The sequence below is a fragment of the Bos taurus genome, chromosome 15 (assembly GCF_002263795.3).
Source record: "Bos taurus isolate L1 Dominette 01449 registration number 42190680 breed Hereford chromosome 15, ARS-UCD2.0, whole genome shotgun sequence".
NCBI classification, from domain to species: Eukaryota; Metazoa; Chordata; class Mammalia; order Artiodactyla; family Bovidae; genus Bos; species Bos taurus.
In genome coordinates, this window is record NC_037342.1 from 40,721,308 (window position 1) to 40,740,181 (window position 18,874).

Here is an 18,874-nt window from a genome sequence, read left to right on the forward strand (position 1 = left end):
AGGGCTGCCAGAATGAAGAACCACAAGCTGGGTGACCAGATGACTCAACAGAAGTGTGTGGTCTCCCAGCTCAGGAGGCTGGAGGCCCGAAGTCAAGGTGTTGGCTGAGGACGGTGCTCTGAGGGCCGGGAGGGAGCAGTTTGTCAATGGCCATCTTCTCTCCATTTTTCACAATATCTGCCTTCCTCCAGTGTCTATCTCTGTGCCTGAATTTCCCCCTTTCGTTAAGACACTGGGTATATCGGACTAGGGCCCACCCTAGTCACCTCATTTTAAGTAATTATATCTGCACTGACCCTGTTTCTAAATACGGTCACATTCTGAGATGTGTCTGCTGAAAAGCACAACCTGCAGGGTGAGAGTTTCGTGTCATTCCGTGAGCGTTCTGAGGACGTCAAGCCTGGGAGATGGGACCCTGAGATGATTCTGAGGGATTGTTCTGAAGAGGCAAGGTTGGAGTAGGGGGAGCCAGGGTGCATAGGAGTTTTTGTAACAAAGACCAGGTAGTCAGAACATCAAAAGATGAATATTAATTAAAGAAAGCCAGACATCTCATGTTAAGGAATTTAGTGCTTTTCTGTGTATGAGAAGATGAAAGAGTCTGGGTTCACTGAAGTCATTCCTTTGATGTGCACCTCAGCTACCTGCAGTTAATGTCCTGCTTCCTCCACCCCGAGTTCCCTTGGGGAGCATAGCTGGGGGTGTGGGTGAGGGCTTGGCACTGGGCAGCCCCTTTGGTTTGTCTCCATCCTGAGTTCCCTCAGGGATCACAGCTGGGGGTGGGGCTGAGGGCTTGGCCCTGGGCAGCCCCTTTGGTTTGGCTCACGGTTCGGGGCGGCTGTCATGTGATGGCTTGACGGCTGCAGCATCCTTTGTTTACTGACAGGACAGGCGGTATCCCAAGGCCAGATACTCGGGATCAGGATTCAGCATGTGAATTTGGGGGGAGCATAATTCAATCCATACCTGTGCATTTAGAGGCAACAGGGTGCAATGGAAGGAGCGAGTCTCAGCTTGGAGGTCTGATGGATTAGAGTTTAAATCTTAGAGTTTCCAGTTATGTTGATGAGTTTGGGCTCTGAGCCTCGGTTTCCTCACCTGCGAAGTGGAGTCTGGCCTTCGCTTTATCTATGTATTTTCAACTGAAGGACAACTCCACTTCTCCAGGCATGTGCTGGGGGACATGAAGTGACCTCATGGGGCTGTGGGGACAGAGAGAGCCATGGAAGCCCCAGCAGGTGCTGACACACAGCAGGTGCTCTCTGAACATTCCCTGCTGGAGTGGGAGACGCTCCAAGGGCCAGAGAGTTTCAGCTGGTGGAGGTCCCCTGAGCCCTCATTTCATGTGCCCTGGCTTGTTCCCCTACTTCTCAGAGCCCTGGGCTTGAGAGGAGGCTGTGGACAGCCCTGCAGGGTCCCCAGGGGCCTCCTCCTTCAGGTCTCATGATGCAGGAGAGTCTGGATTCCCGAGGACTGCAGGCAGCATGCCCTGGCCAGCGTGAGAAGCGCAGTGCGGCGGCAGGAGGGTCAGAGATGCTGTGCCCCTTCGTTCACCCACACAGAAGCCAGGGAGAGCCTCGCGGGGTTCCTGTGCTGTTTTCCTCCTTCGCCTCCCCTGAGTAAACTCCCAAATGGAAACTCAAAGACGCAGGATGGCTCCTCCGCCATTTTCCACTATTTCATGATAGTGTTGAAGCCCCAGGGCCATTTCCTGGCCCAGCATCCTGCCAAATCTCCAGCATGTTCCCGGCCTCCCCGCCGGCATCTGAGCTGAGTGCTGTGTAGGCCTCTGGCCAGAGCCTTCTAAATATAGCTCCGTCCTCAGAGCAACAAAGCCCTGATTCCCCGAGTGGCATCCGCCCTGACGGCAGGCCTCTGGGCTATTTGTCAGGCTTCCCCACCAGGATGGGAGGGAGGAACGGGGACAGACAGGGAGTGGCCAGGACCAGAGCCGCCGCCGAAGAAGCTGGTTCTGTGACATGAGGCCCAGACGCCCGTGGCCTTGGCCCTGAGTTCCTGCCTCCTGTCTCTGGCGATGTGTGGGGCCCAGGCCTTGTCCCAGGCCGGCTCTGCTAAGCCGGGACTGAGGATCAGGAGACTGGTCGGTGCTGAAGGGAGAGAAGAAGGGTGATCCTCCCAGGAGGAGACGGAAAGATCCTGTCTTTAAGGTCAGACCCACTGGTCTGATCTCACAATGCCACATCTAGGCTGGGTGACCCTGGGCAGATTCTTCACCTTAAATCTCAGTTTCCACGTCTGGGAAGTGTGGATTCTAAGGCCCATGCTGGGGGGATTCAGGAGAAGTGGTGCAGGGTGGCGGCAGCAATGGCCCCACGGTGCCTGGGGCTGGTGCTCGGGTGCTGTGGGCGGCTGGTGTGGGCTCAGCTTGTCCCCTTGGCCCAGCACCTCATCCCACCTGCTCTGCCGTACTTGGATGACCCTTCATGCTGCATCTTTAATTTCACCTCATGGATGTAGCATGGAGCCTCTCGTGCAGACCCAGTGACCTGAGAGATACCCTGAACCCAGAACATCCACCACCTGTTAGGTCCCAGCTGAGCCTCTCTCCCCACTCACGGGCCTCTCATTTCAGAACTCACCTCTTCAGCCACGCTATGTCCAGCTGAGTACTGAGATGCCTTTAAAGCCACTGCCCAAATATGAACATAGCCATTGAGCACTGGTAAAAGAAACTAGAATTATTAAAAATAATAAAATCCTGGATTTCTCAACATCAAGCCTGGCTCTGGGAACACCAGCCCATGTCTTCCTCTCCCATCCAACTCAATTCTGTTTTAGGCAGGGGAACCTGACCTGTTCCTGGGTCTCTAACACCAAGGAAGGTGGGACCCTGCCCCCTACTACTAAGGGGTCCTCAGGAGAGACCCCAACTTACAGCCTGCCATATGGAGAGCCTGGTCTTACAAAAAGAGGCCACTCTGCCTGAGACGCTTCACTGCTACAAGTGGTCCAGGCAGCTGCCTACTCTTAGTTACACTCTGTGGATAGAGACTGGTCAGGATTAGGCGTGAAATGCCCAAGTGCTGGGAGGGGTCAAGATAGGGAGTTGTTGGTGGAGGCATCAGCCCCTGTTGTTTAGACCTGCCTTTCTGCTGACAGCAAGTCCCCTGGCAAGGGGGATCCCTGGGGAAATCAGGCACTGGGGGGATTAGGATCTCCAGTCTTCTGTTGCTATGGCTACGATGGAGTTAGGATGCCCTGTCTTTTGTTGCTATGGCTACATTAACAGACCACGAACTCAGCACCACAGCGCCGTGAGATAGGTCACAGCTATGAGGTGGCAAAACCAGAATTCTGTTTCTGCTCTTGTGGCCTTTAGGGGTTCTTCACAGTTTGAAGTTCCAAGGTTTCCAGTATGATCACAGTTCTCAAAGAGCATTTCTAGAGGCTGCTGGAAATACACACCCACAGCAAGCGAGCTGGCAGACCATTAACAGAGCACTGTGCTTTCTTGGGGGGCAGTCATGCTGAACTAACCTGCCAGAGCCCCTGGAGGTAGCAGAAACATGTCAGCAAAGGAAACCATCTCTTTAGTGTATTTGGATTTTTCAGAAGTGTTTGGCAAAGTTCCATGCTGAAAAATTTTCCATATGTAGAAAAAAAATTAATTGCTTTGCTGTGACTTTGCAGGGATTGCTTTGTTCTGCGTAGGAGTCAGTTCAGGGAAAGGAAGATATTCCTGAGGATGAACCTGTTCTTTTCTTGATGGAGAGCTGTGAACAGGAAAGGGTCTTAGCTGGTTTATTTGGGTTTTTTTTTTTTTTGCCACGATGCAAGGGGTTGGAAGCACCAAGTCCTAACCACTCTTCCACCAGGAGATTCTCAGCTCATTATCTTTTTAATTAAAGATCTGGAAGAGAAAGTATACAGTGAAAATTCCATATAGGATTATTGGAGAATGAGGAATCAAATTAATGGAATGTGCATGTTTTCTTACTTCGGTTTCCCAAATCATTGCTGACAGTCAGCATTTTATAGGCCGGTTTTCTCCGGTAATGTACGAGGGGTTCTATCCACTCGACATACATCCATCGGGTGCCCGCATGTGCCAGGCACTGTGCTGGGTCCAGACACACGTCCTACACAGTTATTCTGCTTTACAGAAGTGGGATTACATGCTGCTTACACTTGTCTGTTTTATTTACTGATGGATTGTAAACATCACAGTGCAAAGAACTCCCTCATCCTTTTTAGTGCCTGCCTGGTGCCACTTTCCCTTGAAATGGTTGTACAGTAATTTAATCAGTCCCCTCTTATTGAGCATTTCCGTTATTTCTGGATTGCAAATATTATACCAGTGTAGCCTGAAACATCCCTGTACTCGGATATTGCACATATGGATGGATGAGTGTTTCTGAGGATAGCCACCAGAGTGGACATACTCGCTCAAAGGATCTGTATGCATTTACATTTTTGATAGATGCAGATGAATTTGCCTGCAAAGCATATCTACTTCAATTTTAATAACCCGCAAATTACCATCTGGCAATGCTCAGTTTTTCAAATCCCTACCCACATCGGATATTATACTAGTTTCCTATCGCTTCTATCACAACTTATTGTATATTTGTTGTTGTTCAGTCGTATTTGTTGTTGTTGTTCAATCGCTCAGTCATGTCCGACTCTTTGCAACCCCATGGACTGCAGCATGCCAGGCCTGCCTGTCCTTCCCCATCTCCTGGAGTTTGCTCAAACTCATGTCCATTAAGTCGGTGGTGCCATCCAACTATCTTGTCCTCTGTCATCCCCTTCTCCTCCTGCCTTCAGTCTTTCCCAGAATCAGAGTCTTTTCCAATGAGTTGGCTCTTCACATCAGGTGACCAAAGTATTGGAGCTTCAGCATCAGTCCTTCCAGTGAATATTCACAATTTCCTTTATGATTGACTGGTTTGAGCTCCTTGCTATCATATCCACTATCATAAGCTATCATATATTTAGTGGTTTAAAAACAGCAGGAATTTATTATCTTATGGTTCTGTAAGTCAGAAGTCCAAGGGTGGACTGAAATCAAAGTGTTGACCGGGCTGTGGTCCTTCTGGAAGGTCTAGAGAGAGAGAGAGAGATCCGTGGCCCATGGCACATCCACGTTCAGTGCCAGTGAGGTCTAGATGGCTGGGTGGGTGGGGTCTTTGCACATGGCTTTGCTCTGACACTGACTCTGCTGCTCCTTGCCATGCAGAAAGCCCCATACCATTACGCTGGATGCCCCTGCATAACCTGGGCTTCTTTCCTTACATCAGGTCAGCTGATTAGCATGCTTCATTCCACCCATGACTTTATCCCCTTGCCGTGTAACATGACTTGTCCACAGCTCCCAGGGAGGAGGGTGTGGACATTGTGCAGGGGTGCCAGTATTCTGCCTCCTGCAAACAGGATCAGCCTTTTTGTTTCTGCTCTAAGCGAAAGCATGGTACCCTGCTCTTTTAAGTGGTGTCTTCTTGGTTATTGGTGAGGTCAAATATCTTTTATTTGTGAGGAAAACAAACTAGTTTCTCTGGTAGTAAGTTTTCTATTCTTACCCTTCTTTATCATTCAATTATAAATGATAAATCTTTGAGGGCAAGGGCCTTCTCGTAGTCACGATTGCATCTCAGTGCTTCAAAATGTAGCCCGGTCCAGAGAAGAGCCTTGGTGCCGGTGGGCCCTCTGCTTTTCTCTCCCTCACTCCCACACCAAGTTCTTGCTACTCTGTTTTGGAAAATATGTCAGATGCTTCTGGTTGAACTGGCTGAGTTGAGTCTGTGTCGAGGAAGGCACGGTGGCTGAGTGCTTTACTTATGGACTCTGGGGTCACACAGACTGAGAGCCCTGCCCCCTGCTCAGCCCCTGATTCAGGAGGCTCTTCCACCGTCTCTGAGACTCAGTTTTCTCACCAGTAAGAACAGCAGTGGTGGCCTGCTGACCTTTTTAGGTTGCTGTGCTGGGAGCCAGGGACAAGCGTGACTCCTTCTGAAAGGCAGACCCTGTCTGCTGAGCTGCTGCGCTTGCCATGGTGATGGAAGCCATGGGCGGAGCCGTGGGTGGGAGGTGGAGCCAAGATGAGTGGGACTCTGGGGAGACACAGGGAAGAGCAGTTTTAGGTCGTTCTGCAGGTGATGGGCAGCGTGCTCTCTTTCTGTTACTGAACCAAACTTGGGCCTGCTTGCCCACATGCAGTAAAGCCAATCTGCTGACACCAGGTTGTGGTGGAGGAAAGTGCAGCGTTTGTTGTAAGGCCAAGCAGGGGGTACCAGTGGCTAGAGCACAAAAGACTTGACCTCCCTGATGGATTTCAGAGAAGGGTTTTTGCTTTTAATTTTTATTGGAGTATAGTTGATTTATGATGTTGTGTTAGTTTCAGGTGTAGAGCAAAGTGAATCCGTTATATATTTACATTCAGCCACTCTTTTTTTAAAAAATTATTTTCCCATATGGGCCATTACAGAGTATTGAGTGGAGTTGCCCGTGCTCTACAGCAGGTTCTTATTAGTTTGGGATTGACAAATGCACATTACTATATATAAAATAGATAACTAATAAGAACCTGCTCTAGAGCACAGGAAAGTGTTTTTCAAGACAAGAAGAGGGAGAGAGTTGCACCTGTGTTTGATCAGCTCGTGGACAGTCTTCTGATTGGTTGGTGGCGAGGTAATCAGGAGTCACCATCATCAACCTTCTGGTCCCAGCTCTTCTGGGGTCTGTGTGTTTGTGGTCGGCATACGGGTAACTTCTTCCATCTGGTGGGGGTTTTAGTGTCTGTCAAGCAGCTGAAGGCTATGGCTCTGAATATTGTCTGTAGTCCTGGAGGAGGAGCTAAAGGTCCCAAACTTTGTTTAATGGCTAAACCATTACCAGTTTGTCTTGCTTGAGTGTTTTCCTATGGCTCTGCATTTTCTCACTTCTCTGATTAAATTTGTTCTTTGGAACTCAGGGAAGGCCTGAAGAGGCTAAAGTTTTTCTACCAACAAGAGGCAAACAGAGGACAGGGGATGGGGGTCTGTCCCAGGGAGGCCCCAGAGGGTCCTGCTTGGTTACACTTTTTTGAGAAGTGACAGAAGAGATTCAAATCACTTTGCACTTATTCAGAGGTGTCAGAGCCCTGACCCCTGCTGGAGCCCCCGGTGACGCAGAGCCTGGCACATGCGGTGACTTGCCCCATGTCCCCAGGCTGGCCTCCTGCTCATCATCCCTCAGAGCGACTGCAGGGAGATGGTGTCCAGTGGGACTGATGGTCCTCTCTGCTGGGTGAGCCTTGCTTGGTGAACAGAAGCATGACCTGTGCTCTGGGGTGTGCCAGGCTGGGGGTCAGTGCCAGGCCAGGGCTACAGCTGTCCTGTGCAGGAGCCAAACCTACAGTTGCCCTGCACTGAATGCCCTTCTCAGCCCTGCAGTGCACACCTGTCACTCCCAGGAACAGAGCTTCATCCCCTGGGCTGCCTGGCCATAGCTTCCCTGCGGATCCCTAGGCTTGCATTTATGCTCTCGCCCTGGGGGAGTCCTTAGAAGACTCTGTCCACAGGCTCTTGTCCACACCCACTAGCCCTAGGTACCTCAGCTCAAGAGCACTCAGGCCAGGGCCTGCTCATCTGGGCCTCTCTGGGTCTGGCTCCATGCTTGCTTTCAGCATGGCGCATGCCCAGGCAGAAGAAGGCAGGTCCCTCCCTCCCCTCGACATTTCATAAGGTTTGCTGGGGCCCCAGAACACGTGCCTCAGTAGAGTTTCTCTCACTGGGTCTCAGATGGCCACATCGGGAGCCCTAAGCCCCCTTAGCCAAGGGCTGGTGGTGGAGGGGAGCCCCTACCCTGAATACTGTGCTGTCCTGGGGGGCCCCTTGCCCTCCAAGCCTCAGTTTCCAGCTTGGCAGCGTGGGGCAAGTAACCCCTCCCTGCTGCCTGGTGGTAGAGTCATGAAGGGAGGTCAGGGACACGGAGCCCACCGGGGATGCCACCATGAGGGGTTGTCAGTGGTTGATCCGAGGCCTTTCACCTCCTCTGCCCTTCTTTCCCTCGGAAGCTGCCAGTCCCCAGGCCTGAGCCTGACAGCAGGTCTGGAGCTAAAGCAGCCATGCTCCTGCAGTGACAGGTGACTGGGCCACAGCGGCCTCTCCCGTGGCCTCCTCCCTCTTCTGGGCCTCGGGGTGAGATGCCTTCTCTCCCTTTCTTCACTCTCTCTCCTGCCAAGCAGGGCTGGCAGCCTTGAGAAGGCACCTGGGCTGGAGGGCTGGGTGCCAGACACACCCTCCTCCTTCAACACTGGCACCTCCTTGCCAGGCAGCCCTGGACCCCAAACCAGGACCCCCAGGAGGGCCCCCTGCACCACCCCGCTGCACAGCTTCTGCAGCCCTTTCCCTCACTATCAGCTGGGGTCTGCTGGGCCTGGACCCCAGCCCCTCCTGTGCAGCCGCCTGAGCCTGGAGCTCATTAGCTCTTCTTATTAAATCCATCTGCTCTGCCTTGAAGAATGGGCCAGAGTCTTTGTGCTCCCGCCGCGGGTATGTGAGGGGGAGGGCTGTACACAGACTCCACTCTGTGCGCTGGGCGCGGCACCCTGCAGGGCAGCGGCCTGGGCGTGCTGGGTGGGTGAGGGCCCCGCCAGCCTGGAGGCCATTCCCGCAGGCTGAGCCTGGGATAAACTGGGGCTTGCCCCTTCCAGGGCGCATGGGTCAGCTGGTCTGCCCATCACTGATGAAGCTGCTCCCTCCTCCCCGCCTAGGAGTGCATCATTGACGAGGACTGCGGGCCCAGCAGGTACTGCCAGTTTTCCAGCTTCGAGTACTCCTGCCAGCCGTGCCGGGACCAGCAGACAGTGAGTGTGCCCAGAGACCCCAGGGCAGCAGCACCTGAGCCATGGGGGCCCAGGCAAGGGCACCTGGGGGAGGAGGCCAGCAGCCCACGGTTCTCAGCTGGGCTTCCTGAAAGCCTCCTAAAGGGCCCCAGCCTGTCTACACTTGAAAGAGCCAGTCCATGGTGCCCGGCAGGGCTGACTCCTGGGGTGATCAGGAAGCCGTCTGCAGACATGCTGCCACCCTGCCTGCCTAGTGATCTCTGGCCCCATCGCCTGCCTCATAGATACCAGAGATGGGGAGAGAGGGCTGAGGAGGAGGCCCCACCTCGTCCCTTCCCTGGGGAAGACCCATCCCAGCAAGCAACAGCAGGGCAGCCCTTGGGCAGGGAAGGGGCAACCCACTCCCCACGTCTTCCTCCCAGTCTGCTCTGAGGGGTTAGAAGGGGGCCCACAAAGAAGCCAGAGCATATTCTAGATGGAGGTTCCACCAAGAAGCAGGAAGCCAGGGAAGAGAGACTCCCTCTGCCCAACAGATGCTTTGGACCAGGCCATATATAGGCTTTCTTGTCCTTTCTGTTATTAAGGCAATCACACGGCCTGATAGGGCTTCCCAGGTGGCGCTAGTGGTAAAGAACCCACCTGCCAATGCAGGAGACACAGGAGATGTGGATTCAGTTGGGAAGATCCCCTGGAGGAGGGCATGGCAACCCACTCTAGTATTCTTGCCTGGAGAATCCCATAGATGGAAGAGCCTGGTGAGCTACAGTCCACAGGGTCCCAAAGAGTCAGACATGACTGGGCAACTAACCCTCCCTCCCTCCCTCATAACAAGTTTAGGAAGTCGAGGGCTTCCTGCTGCCCCACCTGGCCCTACCTGTGCTTGGGCGGCTGCTGGGTGCCACACTCTCTGTGTGGCTCCAGGGCCGAGGCACCCAGGGCCCGCCCATCCACGGGGCTGCCCAGGCTTGGGCCTTAGTTTAGTCAGGCAGTCAGATTCACGCTGCTGCCTGTGTCTGTGGGCCATAAGCCATCTTCCTACCTAATAAAAGGAGGCGAGGTCCAAGTCTGTGGGGGAACTGAGACGATGTGACCACCCTTTGTAAAATCTTGAGCTGCGTAGGACTCCTGCAGATGCCATGTTTCCCTCTACCAGCCCAGCTCTCATCTCCGCCCCCCTCAGCATCCCTAAAAGGCCCCCAGAACTAGGAGCTTTGTTTCCTCCTGTCTGTAATGGGAGGAGGAGGTGGGTTAGCTGACCTGTGCTATCTCCAGGATCAGGAGTAGGAACAGGCTGGGCTCCCCCAGGTCTGTGAGCAGCTGGATTATATATCTTCCCTCCTTCTGCAGCTCTGCACCCGAGACAGTGAGTGCTGCGGAGACCAGCTGTGCGTGTGGGGTCGCTGCACCAAAACCTCCACCGCAGGCAGCAACGGGACCATCTGTGACAACCAGAGGGACTGCCAGCCAGGGCTGTGCTGTGCCTTCCAGAGAGGTGCGCGGGCTCCCCTCTGGGCGCTGGACAAGCCCTCTCCCAAGCGCCAACACACCGGGCCTCCTGGGGCTCTGTCCACGCCATCACACCTTTTCAGGGACCCCCTGCTGGGCAGGGTCCCCAGTACTCATTGGTATGTGTCCCAGCCCCACGACCTCTGCCTGGGGCCAAAGGCCGGCTCTCTGTGTCCCTGTCTCTTTTTTAGGTGGGGGGCCGTGATGCCTAGAAACTAAATTCTTTCAGGACGCATGAGCCTGAGGGAGGGACACCCCCGGATGTGTGGATGAGGGCAGACCCCCCCCTGCTCGTCATCCCCAGGCCCACCCACTTTCCTGCCAGTGGCCCCATCTTCCACTGCCCCCGGGGAGGCAGGCTCAGCGCTCCCCCAGCCCCTCCACCGCCCCTGTCCAGCGGTGCCCGCTGCCCCAGCGGGTTCCTCAGGGACATGGCTCGCTGGTAGCATTCCTCTGGGAGCGGTGGTTGCTCCTGTCCTGTCACTTCAGCTAGACCCTTCTGTTGGCCTTCCAAGGCCTTCGCTGGGTCCAGCTTACCTGACCTCCTTTTCTCTCCACTCACTCCTTGGGTCTTTTGGGAATCTCATTGCCTCAACCTTTCTCACCAGCTCAGCCTCAGGCCTTGGCTGTGTACCCACCCCCCTTTTTTTTCTATTTCTGTTTCTTTATATATATACACAGACACACACATATGTATACTTCTCATATTTTAATTATACAAATATATTTTCAATGTAGGAAGACTAGAAGGTACAGATAAACCTTGCCTATATCCTTCCAGGTTGTTTTTCTTTGAACACATATATATGTATTTTGTTGCAGTAATTCCTGCCTGTCCAAAAATACTTCAATGCCCTTTTCTAGTCTTAATTTCTTCAGACCTCTGGCCTCAAAACCCAGCACAAGCCCATCTCTTGCAGGCAGTCCTAACTGCTCAAGCCTTTTCAGCTTGTTCCCTCCTGAACCCATGCTGCTATTCTTGTTTCCTACCACTCCATGTCTTCAATCCTAACCTCTACTTAGGAAGTGGAAGGTGGGGGGCCGCACCCCGTTTCTCTGACCTTCTCTTGGTGCCTGCCTGGTGCCGGGCACGCAGAGGTGACTCTCCACCGGTTCTAGGTCTGTTGTTCCCTGTGTGCACACCCCTGCCCGTGGAGGGTGAACTCTGCCACGACCCTGCCAGCCGGCTTCTGGACCTCATCACCTGGGAGCTGGAGCCCGATGGAGCTTTGGACCGGTGCCCATGTGCCAGTGGCCTTCTCTGCCAGCCCCATAGGTGAGGTCCCACCTGTCCTTCCTGTCAAGGGCTGAGAGTAGAGGAGGTGCCACCAAGTGGGGACCCAGGAGCAGAAGTTGGGGGGAGATGTGGATTTAAGACAGGTTTAGTTTGAAGTGTCCTTGGGTTTTCCAGATGGAGGGCCCAATGGCGACCTCTAGAATGAGGGCTCAGGAGTATGGCCAGGGTACAGATTTGGATTCATCCAGGTGGGGAGCTGAAGCCTCCTGGGTAGATGCCCTTAAAAAAAGACTGGGTGGGGAGGGCTCCCAGGCCCATCATGACGACAACAAGAGAAGAAGAGGGCAGAGGAGACAGAAGGTGCAGCCAGAGAGGCAGGAGGGGGGCCCAGGAGAGCGGCCAGCAGTTAGAGGCCGCGGAGGGACACGAGGCATCAGGCCTGCTGGAAGCTGGTTTCTCAGTGTGCGTCTCACTCAGCGGCCACTGCTCTGCCTTCTTTCCCAGCAGAATCCAGGGTGGCTGGGCAGGTAGATAGAACTCTGGGCCCAGCCCACGAGGCCCAGGGCTCCCCACGGGCACAGCGGGTGAGCTCTCAGGGGCTGCTTCTGCCTGGGGGCCTGGGCGGGCAGCGGGCTGTAAGCTGTCAGACCTTGGAGTCCTTGGGGTTGCCCCAGCGGGTCAGTCACAGGAGGACAGACCTGCGCTAGACACGGGAGAGCTGCCCTTTGAGGACACCTGCTCACAGGTGTCGCTCCATCAGCGTGTTCGAAGGCAAGGGGTTAGGGGAAGTTGGGCTGGGGTCACACAGAGGGCGGGGCCTTAGTTTGAGGGCTCCCCATTTCTCCCTCCACAGCCACAGCCTGGTGTACGTGTGCAAGCCCACCTTTGTCGGGGGCCGTGATGAGGACGGGGAGAGCCTGGTGCCCAGAGAGGCCCCCGATGAGTATGAAGATGGCGGCTTCATGGAGGAGGTGCGCCGGGAGCTGGAGAACCTGGAGAGGAGCCTGTCAGTGGAGATGGCTCTCGGGGAGCCCGGGGCCGCCTCTGAGCTGCTGGAGGGAGAGGAGATTTAGACCCGGGCCTGTTGTGTGGGTAGATGTGCAATAGAAGTAGCTAATTTATTTCCCCAGCTGTGTCCCTAGGTGTGGGCTCACCAGGCTTTTTCTGTGGCCTCTTCCCAGTACATTTTCCTTCTGGCTTGAAACAACATGAGGGGCTGCACCGTTGTCCAGCACGCCCCGCCCCATTGTGCATCAATCACAGCTCTGGTGCCTGGGGAAGACGGGTGTGGGAGGCTGAAGCAGAACAGGGCTGCTAAACTGGTCCAAAGTATTGGCGGCTCCGCCTCTGCTGGTTGGCAGATGGCATGTTTCGTTTTGTATGACATTGCCTTGAGTGTTGTTGGGGGCGGGGAGGGGACGGAAGAGGATGCAGAATTTCCCCATGATGGGTTTTAGGGGAATGACTCTCAGACACGTGGAGAAGGATGCCCTGCTTTGCAAACGTGAACCTGTGAAAATGCAACCAGTGAATCTGTCATGCTGTTCCCGCCATGGGCACAGGCACACGCTGCCCTGAGCTGCTGCAGGTGAGATGTCTTCCGTGTTGCCTGCATTTGTCCTCTCGGCAGTGTTACTCAGCTCCTACCTCTGTGCCAGGGCAGCAGTCCACGTCCTTTCACCACAGCCTGCTGAAGGAGGGTATTGGTCTCTTTGTTGGTCAGGATCTCGGAGGCTCAGACATGTCATCTTGCTTGCCCGAGTCACACAGCTAGTGAAGACCAGAGCAGATTGCCCAGGTGTGACTCATGCCCAGTGCTCTCCCTACTGCTCCCCATCAGCCTCCATGTGCCAAAAGTCCCCCTTATGAGGAGGACAAGATTTTTCTTTTTTTTGAGGCATATCTGGAACGAAAGTCAAACTAGTTCACACATCCCCGTAAGGTTCAACTTCTACGGTTAGAAATACAGCATGCCCCTTGCTGTGGGGGTGGCTGTCATTCTAGTGGAGACAGAAAGTACTAACACTGTCCCCTGTGGCAGTCAGTCACATCAGTAGCTTTGAAGGTACACATGACTGGAGCATAATATATGTTAACTTGCCAGAAACAGTACTTAGGTAATCGTAGGGCCAGGATTATAAATGAAATTTGTAAAATCACTTACCAACAACCGAAGACCATTATCAGCCACATGGAGAAAATCAAACCAAGCAAGGCTCTATGAAATATGGTTGTAATATCCAAGCTGAGAGCACTGAGTTGTACGCTGTTCCATAAATGATATTTTCAGGTGTCATGGACTGTTTCCATCATGTATGCATCCAGAGTTATTAAATGTTAAAGTCACAATTGTATAAGCATGCTTTCTTTGAGTTTTAAATTATGTATAAACACATATGTTGCATTTAGAAACCAAGCATAAATCACTTAAACTACTCTTTTGTAACTCTTGGACTTCTTTTTTTGACTTTACATAAATAGAAAACCCTTTCAGCCAGAAAAAATAAAAATGAACTGCATTGTCCAAAAAGGAAAAAAAAAAATACTCCTCCATAATGCAAAATTTCCTGGCAATTGAAGCATCAAATATTTTAGAAATGTTAACCATTTTTGGATGGGAATTAGTCCTCCAGAGTATCAGTGCTTCACTGTCTCTGGAAGAGTAAATGGAATGTGTAAGCCCCTTTTGGGGCTTCCCTGGTAGCTCAGCTGGTAAAGAATCCGCCTGCAATTCAGGAGACCTCGGTTCAATTCCTAGGTCGGGAAGATCCCCTGGAGAAGGGATAGGCTACCCACTCCAGTATTCTTGGGCTTCCCTAGTGACTCAGACGGTAAAGAATCCACCTGCAATGCGGGAGACCTGGGTTCAATCTCTGGGTTGGGAAGACCCCCTGGAGGAGGGAACACCAACCACTCCAGTATTCTTGCCTGGAGAATCCCATGGACTGCAGCCTGCCAGGCTTCTCTCTCCATTGGGTCGCAGAGTCAGACAAGACTGAACGACTAAGCACACAACACAGCACATGCCCCTTTTGAGGGGAGGCTGCTTTAATTGCAATTCTGGACCGAACACAGATCTTCTTCAGGGCCCATAATTCATAGTAATAAAGCTACTGTATATGAAGGCCAGGGTGATGTATGTGTGATAGACACCAGATTAGACAGTATACTCATATTAACTCAATCTTCATTAAACCCATGAGTATTTTCTTCATTTAGCAGATGAAATGGAGACTCAAAAAGCTGAAGTGAAAGAGACATCAAACAAGAACAATTATCTAGTACAGTATGCCCAGGATATACTGATAATTTAAAGATGTGATATACGGCTGTTCTCTCTCTAGTGTCAACAATCATCAGGACCACTCTGCATCCTTATTAGTCACCAGATACTCAGGCCCAGGTGCTGTGATATGCCCCAGGGGTACCAAGTTGATCCAGACAGGGTCCCTTCCCTGAAGGTATCCCAGCCTAGTGAGGGAGATACTGAATGTAGCATTGACAGAAAGAAGGCCTGAAACCTGACATCCGCAGTGTTACAGGAGCCTGAAGGAGCACACGGCTTGGGAGAACCAGGGTAGGAACTGGCTTTCGAAGATGATAGTTGCTCAGGAGGGCAGAAGTAATAGGAAAGGGCATTTTGGGCCACAGATGGAGGGAGGCAAAGAGGAGGGATGGTATAGAAGGGTAACTGCAAGTAATGCACAGTGGCTGGGAGGTGAGGTAAACTTATCATTTAGAGAAGAGGCTGAAAATTACTTCATCCAAAAACTTACTGAGTACCTATTAAATGTCAGGCCCTATGTAAGGTGTCAGGGAGACGGTGGTACATGAGATAAAACCAGGCTCCTGTCTCCTGGAGCTTATATGCAGGTATATATGTCATCATAGCCACAAAAATGTAACATGAGAGGCTTGACTCAAGTAGCTGGTGTATCTCTACTCACGATTCTAATGGAATGTATAAAGGGTAGGTGGAGTTTGGTACTGGCATCGCCCTGCCTCCCCTTCCCAGGAAGGGAAGCAGCATGGGAACTGACTTTCGAAGATGGCAGTTTCTCAGGAGGGCAGAAGGAACAGGAAAGGTTAGGCAGGAAGATCTAAATATTCACAGGGTCTGGGGTTTAGGAAACGGGTATCTCTAGGGGGCTGTTATTCTGCTTACCACTGAATGAAAAATGTCTGGGTCCTTGAATTTGTTGAGAAGGAATGCAGTCCTGCCGTCAGCTATTTCTGGACTACTCCTAAAGTCAACCACAAACAAGACAGATAAAGTGCTGTTAGTCTATGTTGTTTGAAATAAAAAACAACAAGCAAAAGGCGAACAAAATATAGCTTTATGAATCCCAACCCACCTGCTTTCCAACCTGCAATGGGAAAGCAAGTTTAGAAAATGAAGGGTTTGGGTGTTTGGTACAAGCTCTGAGTCTGAGCCCCACCTTCTGCACAGGTGAGTGGCTGGCTTGTCCACCCACCCAGTCTTAGACTGAGGAGGAGTATAATGGAACAAAAATGATTGCTGCTGATTCTTCCCAGCTTCCTCTTCGTACTGTTTTCCTGCTCCCTCTTTTTACTCCTCCAAGTCATTTCCAGCCTCCCTACCCAGTTTCTTTGGGCTTTTGACACACTCAGGACAAAGGGATGTAAGGCAGAAGGATGAGAGCTGAAGAGAGAAACAAGGTGGTCTGCTGTGGGGGAAGAGTGGGATACAGGGCAGGAAGTACTCCTGGGATCTGTGCATCCCCACCAGAGTCAAGAAAGTCGACTAGATTAGTGATTATGTTTTGATAGCCAGACTGGGTTTCTAAAGGCAGAGAGCCGAGAGCCATGGAGCTAGGCATCTCCTCATAGGGCTTGCTGAGAGGTGTGGCTGCAGCAGCAGCAGCTCAATTGCCCCACCTAAGTTGACAAAAGAGCTGGTAAGAAATCCCCTTTTGGAAGATCACAGTGTTTGGAAAATAGGTTATTTCTCTCTCTGACTTCCTATGAGGCAGAGGCAATAAAACTAACAGGCATGCAACTAGAAATAATCGTAATAAGTCAGAAAGACAAATACCATATCACTTAGATGTGGGATCTAAAATATGACGTAAATGAACCTATCTATGAAACAGAATCATGGACACAGAGAACAGACTGGTGATTGCCAAGGAGGGGAGTAGGGCAGGGATTGGGAATTTGGGATTAGCAGATGCTAAGTGGCATATATAGAATGGATAAACAACAAATCCTACTGTAGAGCACAACGAACGATTCAGTATCCTGTGATAAACCATAGTGGAATGCACGTGTGTGTGACAGTGACCTCACCACCACCAACAGGAGGCTGCTCTTTGCCCTCTTCCTTACCTTTTCCACCATCCACAGAGCTAGTGCAGAGCGAGCCAGTGGGGAGCGGAAGTGCTGACCACTGCCTCCTTCCCTTGCTAAGCAGACAGCATCACATCCAGCAGGCAGTGTGTGTGTGTTGAGGGGTGGAGACCTTTGAATCAAATGACTGAAAAACTTCAACATCAGATTGTTTGAATAATGCAAAGTGACTTAAAAGTTACAGAACTGTGAGAGTCCTCTTCCAGGGTGAAACTATTCAATAAAACACAGCTGGCACAGTTACTGGAAAAACAGAACCACTCTACTATTCGTATCTCAACAAGGTGATACTTCAGTTGGTTACTTCAGCATTATAAAAGGCTGAACGTGGAGCATGCCCTCTATACTGGTGGAAGGGATAGGCTGTGAACAGAGGAAGCAGAGACAGAGCATGGTCCTCACCATAAGGCAAGGTTCTGGGGTCCACTAATGATCCCCCAACATGGTAAATTCTCAGGCCCTGACCAGTTAAAGACCAGTGAGGGAAGTAGGTGGTCGTACTATCACGGGGGATGGGCAGAACACCCCTCCCCAGCACTCTTTTGCCCTCCTAACTTGGCCCCTAGTCTTTTCTAAACAGTTAAACCTGATTTAAGGCACTCATGAATTTGTCAAGTATTGTTTCTGAAAGTAAAGTTTCGAAAATTAACACTGTATCTAACCAAATGCCCATTGCACCCCCTTCCCCACAAAGGACGCTGAAGGAGCATCTTCTGATGTCCTGTACCTCAAGCCTATGTGACTACAAACTTTATTTGGCTGGTGAACTCTTTTGGAAACCTGATTTTAAAAAAAGCATTTACTACACCCCTAGAAAACTATACATGCACACAATTTTGCCTTCGATTTAAGGATTTTTGGCCCTAGAAGGCTTTTGACTGCTAGTGACCAAAATATTGATTGTTTTGCAAAAATTATAAATTGTTTAGATGGAATACTTTTATTTAGCAAAAAAAAAAAAATCTTACTAATTCAGATTATCTTCTATTACATACTGTCTAGACTGTAATTTGCAAGTCACAAGTGCAAGAGTTGGTTATTTTTTATGCTAAACAAAGGGACAAAATTCAGAAGAACAGCAGCCAATTGAAAAGGAAAAACTAGCAGATGAACCAGAATAAAAGATTTTATTGTATTCTATACATTCACAGGTCACTTCCAGATTTAGCAGTAACACTGCAGTGCTGATACTGTGCACTCTTCAGCTCGGACCATGCTGGAAATCTGTAGCTGTCTTTCAGCCTAGATACCATTCCTAACAGTGCAGCCCGGCAACCAACAGCTAATTGACTGTGGCAGAATTCACTCCCATTTTCTCAAAAAGTTAAAGGATCAATCGTTTCCATTCCAAAAGAGATTACCAAACACTGTGTAGTATAGAGTTCCTTCCCTCACTCTTTTTTATCTTGTTATGGACTGCTATCCCTTAGTTTGAGAAGTAGACGTTTATCTAGCAAACCTCTGTACAGACCAGCTAAATAACCAAGGCAGAGTTGTGAAAACAGCTCTTGTTTCTCCGGCCAGAATTCACCCCTGACCTTCAGCCCCTGCCACAGATATGAAAGTACCTGGTTCTCACTGAGTGTTCCTGGCTGACACAAACTCGTGTGCCCCACAGTAAGACAGCTTCAAAACTTTGGCGTACGCCATGGGGGGCAGGGTCACACTTTATTGTATGTGGCCTGCCACAGCCTCAGAAGATTCAGCAGATGAGTGATCACCAGGTTCCACTGTCCCTTGGCTTAGAGGTGCTTACTTGATTCTCTGAGGAAGGCTGACACATGAATCTCTTCACCGCAAATACTGCTTCCATTGCCACAAATCAGTTTGAAATCACCTTTTCTACTGAGATTTTTAAAGTGCACTGAAGAGCAAAAAGCTTCTTCTCTTCTATAATGAAATACACATTTTCTTTACTCTTGGTGTTTGTAATATGCCTGCAATTAGAAGCAGCAAACACGAAACAAACAAAACAC

General features: G+C 51.1%; 1 protein-coding gene and 1 long non-coding RNA gene across 2 annotated transcripts in view; one reads left to right on the forward strand and one right to left on the reverse strand.

Annotated features, from left to right (window-relative positions):
• The window catches only part of DKK3 (dickkopf WNT signaling pathway inhibitor 3), a 49,971-nt gene extending 35,997 nt beyond the window's left edge, over positions 1-13,974 (forward strand). The window contains 4 exon segments of the mRNA NM_001100306.2: positions 8,714-8,806; positions 10,133-10,277; positions 11,411-11,567; positions 12,382-13,974. Of these exon segments, the coding sequence (NP_001093776.1) occupies positions 8,714-8,806; positions 10,133-10,277; positions 11,411-11,567; positions 12,382-12,601 (615 nt within the window). The 3' untranslated portion in view covers positions 12,602-13,974.
• LOC132342330 (uncharacterized) lies at positions 557-3,171 on the reverse strand. Its single transcript, XR_009490662.1, has 4 exons — positions 2,897-3,171; positions 2,601-2,680; positions 1,099-1,202; positions 557-966 (listed from the first exon to the last, which is right to left on the reverse strand). It is a non-coding gene; the product is annotated as an uncharacterized lncRNA (long non-coding RNA).
• Positions 13,975-18,874: the final 4,900 nt, after the last annotated feature.